Raw genomic sequence first — 6,436 nt, forward strand, 5'->3', positions numbered from 1 at the left:
AGCTGGCACGGAGGCACAAGAACCTAGAATCCCAGCTGGCACGGGGTCTGAATTTTTCCCATAATTCTAATTACTGCGTCTGTTCTCTTTCTCATTAGCTATTTGTGCAACATTAACTGGGTGTCGGCACCTCGATCACTCGCTGAAGACAGAGGCAAGAACAAGACCCCCACTCTCCACCGAAGAAAATTGCTTCAGGAGGCAACGGAAAGCTTCCTGGAGGACTGTCTGCCACCGTAGTGTAACTAAACTAATCCCAATTTGTTGTTGTTTTGGTTTTAGAGTTTGTTGTTTGTTTCCGAGACAGGGTCTCACTAAGTGTCCCTGGCTGGCCTGGAACCCTGCCTCTCCAGTACTGGAATTAAAGGCTACCATGTTTGCTTGGCACAGACCCATGTTTTATTCAGCTTTCAGCTTTGAAACTCCCATAGTTCCTCCCACTCTCTAAACAAATGTCTGTAGAATAAGGAGCTAAGTCAACCCATACCCTCTTCTTTTCTTATACCTACAGCCTGTGAGCTGTCCAGTGAAGCTCAGCTCAGAAGGGACCAGAAGGCTATTGCTCTGGTACTGCACATGTGCAAGGTTCTAAGTTAAACCAGGGCAGATTGTGCGGGAAGGCAAGGGGTTCAAAATTACATTTATTTTACACTTATTCATATTCTAAATGACATTTGTTCATTTACCAACTGCTAACTATGAACCGTTGCAAGTTTGGGGACCAGACCTATATCAGAGAACTGGACTGTAACATTCAAATAGCTATAACGGATGTGCCCCCCCCCCCGCGCCAAACTAACAAACAAACAAACAAACAAAAATGAACAAGATCACTTTTTACTTATGAAAAATTTGCCAGTGACTGTGGCTGGCTAGTTTTATGTCAACTTGACACAAGCTAGATCCTTCAGAGAGGAGGCGGCCTCAATTAAGAAAATGCTTCTGTAAAATGGGGCTGTAGGCAAGCCTGTAGGGCATTTTCTTAATTACTGAGTGAAGCGGGAGGGCCCAGCACGCTGCTGATGGGGCCACCCCTGGGCTGGTGGTCCTAGGCTCTATAAGAAAGCAGGCTGAAACTGGGTGTGGTGGCACATGCTTGTAATCCAGGCACTTGGGGAAGTAGAGGCAGGCAGACCTCTGTGAGTTTGAGGCCAGTCTGGTCTACAGAGTGAGTGAGTCCAGGACAGTCAAGGCTACACAGAGAAACCCTGTCTCAAAAAAAAAAAAAAAAAAAAAAAAATTGAAAATTGAAAAAAAAAAAAAATACTGAGCAAGCCAACCAGTAAGCAGCACCCCTCCATGGCCTCTCATCAGCTCCTGACTCCAGGTGCCTGCCCCGTCCTGACATCCTTCCACGATAAACCCTTTCCTCCCCACGTTGATTTTGGTAATGGTGTTTTCATCACAGCTTCAGTAACCCTAACTAAGACAGTGACTACATGATGTTCATTTAGATCAAGAGAGACATTTAAATTGGTCCATAGTGGGATTTTAAAACACTGCTTCAGCTGAAGATGTAGCTCAGTGGATAGAGTGCCAGCTTAGCATACTCAAGGCCCCAGGTTCAATCCCTCACACTGCTTAGACGGAGATGGCGGTGGCACACTCCAGAGGTAGAAGCTGGAAGATCAGTATTTAGCTCACCCTAAGCCTCAGCCAGCTCTAGGTGCATCTGGGCTACATCAGACTCAGTTCTCAGGACAGCAGAAAAGAAAACGCATCTTCATTTCACTCTTAGTTTTTTTGGAGAAAAAAAAACAAAGTAGAAACCCCACCAAAAATTAGAAGGTAGCACTAAAATAGTATATTCAATGATGTATTTTCCCAAAGCACATGTCTAACTCAATTGTCACAGAAATAGGAGCCTGTTCACACATTCACCAATTTTTTTTAAATTGGGTTTATTTTTGTACACCACTGTTTCACTTTGTTTCGAGAGAAATTGTGGCCATATTGCATACTGATTTTTTTTCTTTTTTTTTTTTTCTTGATGCTTACTTCCAGAAGAGGCAAGGCAAGAGGTTTTGGTGACATAATCAAGGGTCTTGGCAAAAGTATGCAAAAACCTCACTTCTGAACTGGATGTGGAGGTGCAGGTTGTAACCCTAATGTTGGTAGGCTGAGGCAGGAAGATTACCATGAATTTAAAACCAGCCTGCGCTAGGTAGCAAGTACCAAGTTAGCCAGGGCTGCAAAGTGAGCCCTTGGTTTTTTGTTGTTGTTTTTTTTTTTTAAAGTTTGGTTGGACATGGTGCCTCACACCTATGCTGAGGCAGGAGGACTGGGATAAATTTAAAGCCAATCTAAATTAAACCTCCCGGGCCTGCAGCCTGGACTATAGAGACTGTCTTGGGGGAGGTTCTATAATAGATATTTTATCTTTCAAATACAATATTCAGATATAACACCTGGAGTATGACATTTCACCCCACACCTCTAACCCTTGAGAAGGGTGTGTTGGGTAACTTGTAGTGTCTGCAGAAAGCAAGAAAGTTAGTTTTACTTAAATTGCAAGGAAATAGACGCTAGATCTTTAAAAAAAAAAAAAAACAATTAATGAGTAATAATTTCAGCAAGTCATTTAACCGCCTCTTTCCCGTGGGTTAAAATGAAGACGTTGACATTAGAAAATCCCTATGGATCCTTCCAGCCTTAAACTCTCCTCAGAAAACAGTTCAAATAACCTTTACAGGATGGGTGCTGGGTTTTCTTTTTATAATATCTTCTGATGTACTCTATCAGGGAAGGTTGCACATGGTTAGATTCCACCAATAGAGTAGTCCCCATATACCAGTCAAAAGAATATGGGGAGACAGTTATGATCCTCAACAGTTATGCTGCATTTGCTGGGAGGGGGGGGCGGGGTAAGCAAGCTATCACAGGAGAGGCTCACTGAAGAAGGAACTGTAAATTTCCACCTCTCCTACAGGGAAAAGCCACTTTCATTTTCTCTTCCTCCACAAGGAGATAGCGAAAGCCACAGCAGCCCTCACACGTTTTCATTATAAAGACGTGTCAAAATATTTGAAGAGGCGCTATTTTTCTACCTAGGTCACCCATCTGAACTGGGAACGCCGTTTTTCAAACACCCACAACCCGCTCCCACCGTCCAACATGAAAACAAACGTTAAAAATTAATTAAAATAACGTCTGCTGAGCCTTTCCCGCAAACAATCCCATTTTCCCCGCAGCGGCGCCTCGGGCCGAGTGGCACGGGCAGGGAGACTGCAGACTGCGGCGCTGGCTAGGGCCACTCCTCCCGCGACGCTCGGAAGCTCCCCTTCGCCCTCGGGATTTCGAAGGGTTCGGGACCCCGCCGAGACCCCGCCCTTGAAGTCCGGCCCCGGGAAGGGGAGGCGGAGAGAGCTCTGGGCGCACCGCCAGAGGAGAAGCCCGCGTCCCCTCCCCAGCTGGCAGGAGCGGCGCCGCGGCGCGCGCCCAGCGGCTCCCAGGTGGGTCTCTGCGGCCGGGGACAGCGCCCCGCTCCCGGGAGAGGGAGGCAGGGAGGGAGGAGGACGCAGGCCCGGCTTCGTTCGTCACGATTCACGAGGGAGGGTGGGAAATAGGGAGGGACTGGAGACAGGAAAAAAAAAAAAAAAAAAAGAGGAGCGGAATCGGGAGCTCTGGAAATGCAGCAGGCAAGGAAGGGAGAGCCTAGGAGAGGGATAGAGCGAAGAAGAGTTGGGGTGCAGAAGGGTGATGCTGCAGAGGAGGCTAGTGGGCTGCGGGGAGATAAAGGCGCGGGTGGGGGACGGAGATGCGGGGTCTGGGGGCAGAGGGGGAGAGAAGGGGACGGCATGACAGGAAGGGGTAGAGATGGCGTGATGGAGGCGAAGGGATGAGGGTGAAAAGGGAAACGGGATGATTAGGAAGGCGGGGTGTGGAGAGGAAGGACGGGGTGGAGGAGTGGGGACTGAGGAGGCGTCGGAGGTGAGGAGGACGGAGGTGAGAGGCGAGTCGGGGAAGCCAGCTAGCCGCAGGAAGCCGGAGGGGCTTCCCTCCCGGGAGGGCGGCGCCTGGTTGACGGGTTCCGCCGGCCCCGGGGCAGCACCCCGGCCGCACTTACTCTCTCCGACCACCGCCTTGAGGCCAATGGGGGCCATAGCGTCCTGCGAGTCTCTGGGCTCCGATGCTCCTCCCGCGACACCGTCGCCTCCCCCGGGACGCGCGCCCCGCTTGTCTGCAGCCCGTCGCCCCGCAGCCGCGCTCGGGACCGACTGACGCGCGGACTCGGCGCGGGGGCGCGACTCGGGCCAAAGCGAGGCTGCCGGGCGGCCGGAGCGCGCGGGAGGGGCGGGGCCGCGGGGCGGGGCCTCGCGCCAGCCGTCACCGTCACCCGCGCGCTCCCACCAATCGTAGCGCGCCCCGGGCGTGAGGCCCGCCCTTCAGGATGCGGATGGGTTCGGGGAGCGCCTTCGCCCTCGCCCGACGCGCGCGCCTGAGGTTCAGGGTCCTAAAATCCCCTCCACCAGTGCTGCATCTGCAGCCCAGGCCTCGGGAATCTCCAGAGGGCCAGGTTGTGATGCTTTTGCTGCATTTTGGGATCCTACCATTTCCTCCTGCCAACGAAAGGAACAAAAGAGCAAATTCTTATTAACTGTCCTCATTCCCAGCCACAACGTAGGCGTAGGCTTACGGTACACTGAAACCACCCCTGTGTCTCTGTGGTCTATTTACCTACCTATCACTGACCCAGCGCTAAGCTCTGTGTCATGCACCTTTCCAGAGTCATTTTACTAAATTCACGCAATAACTAAGCATCGTTCCTAATCTTTGTTTTCAGGTTCAAAAACATCTGAGGCTCTTGCTGGTGTGCTATTTATCTCTCATTCACTAATAAATATTTTCCATTACTATGTATAAGCTGATATTCTGTACATTGGGCCTGTACAAGAAATGGTATGAATCCAAGTAGCCAAGATCCGAATCTAATTAGAAATACAGAATCAACTCTGGACTCAGCATCTCCTTCTTGGAATCCACATTACCCAAATGGTCACATTATCTGTTTTCACTGTGTCATATTTGTTAATGCTTTTGAAATACAGAACAAGAGTGGGAGATGTTTCTCAGTGGTAACGTACTTGCTTGTTATGTGCAAGGTCTTGGGTTTGATCCCTGACAGTGAAACATAAAATGCAACAGTCGTCAAAGAGAAACGAACAAATCCAGTTAATTAAAGAATCACAAAGGAGAGGGCTGGAGAGATGGTTAAGAGAACTGGCTGCTCTTCCAGAGGTCCTGAGTTCAAGTCTCAGCACCCATATGATGGCTTACAAAATTGTCTTCGACTGGAGCCTCATAGGATCCAATGCCCTCTTCTGGTGTGCAAATGTGCAGACAAAACACATACAGAAAATATATACAGAAATAAATATTTTTAAAAAGAAAATACAAAATCATAAAAGAGACTGGTGTGGTGGCACATACCTTTAATCCCAGCACTACAGGGACACAGAGAGACAGGAGGATCCCTGATTTCAAGGCCGGCCTGGTCTACAAAGCAAGTTTCAGAACAGCCTTGTCTACATAACAAGTCCCAGGACAGGAAGGGCCACAAAACAAAACAAAACAAAAAACCCTGTCTTGAAAAACAAACAAGCTGGGCATGATGGATAATGCCTGTAATCCCAGCACTCTGGGAGGCAGAGGCAGGTGGGTCTCTGTGAGTTCGAAGCCGGCCTGGTCTACAAGACAGCCAGGGCTATACAGAGAAACCCTGCCTCAAAACTGAAAAAGAAAGAAAGAAAAAAAAAAATAAGAATCACAAAGCCAGGTATAGTGGCACAGACCTTTAATCCCAACACTTGGGAGGCAGAGGCAGGTGAACCTCCATGAGTTCCAGGCCAGCCTGGTCTACATAGTGAATTCCAAAACAGCCAGAGCTATATAAAACCAGTTTTTTAAAAACCAAATAAGGAAGAGTCATTGAGATGGCTCAGCGGGTAAAGACACTTGTCTCGTCTCACAACCTGAGTGTGATCCCCCACTTGCTTGTTATATGTAAGGTCTTGGTGCAAAGAGCAAACCCCACACACACAAGTTGTTCCCTGGCTCCACACATGCACAGTGACACATTAAGTAAATATAATACGATTTTTACAACAGTTCTCTGAAACCAACTCCCTAAAATTGCCTGGCTTCTACGTGAGTCCCTACATGCACATCACACTCATTCATATATGCATAATATATGTGTATTAAATTAGTTTTATCCTAAAGGATATGCATGGTGGCCACCACCTGTAAATCCCAGCATTTGAGAGGCTGAGGCAGGAGACGGATGGTCTGTGAATTTTGGCCAGCCTAAGCTACACGGCAATCTCCTGTCTCCAAACGCTGCAACAAGTGGGCCTACAAACTATGGCTCAGTGGGTAAAGGCATTCCCCAACAAGCCTGATGACCTGAGGCCAAGTCGCGGAGGCCACATAAAGA

General features: G+C 48.8%; 1 protein-coding gene across 2 annotated transcripts in view; it reads right to left on the reverse strand.

Annotated features, from left to right (window-relative positions):
* Positions 1-4,265, reverse strand: part of Stxbp1 (syntaxin binding protein 1) — a 58,881-nt gene extending 54,616 nt beyond the window's left edge. Inside the window, exon 1 of one of the 2 annotated variants that reach the window (XM_021661695.2) lies at positions 4,067-4,265. In XM_021661695.2, the coding sequence (XP_021517370.1) occupies positions 4,067-4,103 (37 nt within the window). In that variant the 5' untranslated portion in view covers positions 4,104-4,265. The remainder of the gene's footprint in view (positions 1-4,066) is intronic. The other variant, XM_021661777.2, reaches the window with a different exon arrangement.
* Positions 4,266-6,436: the final 2,171 nt, after the last annotated feature.

This window comes from Meriones unguiculatus, chromosome 8 (assembly GCF_030254825.1).
Source record: "Meriones unguiculatus strain TT.TT164.6M chromosome 8, Bangor_MerUng_6.1, whole genome shotgun sequence".
Taxonomy (NCBI): Eukaryota; Metazoa; Chordata; class Mammalia; order Rodentia; family Muridae; genus Meriones; species Meriones unguiculatus.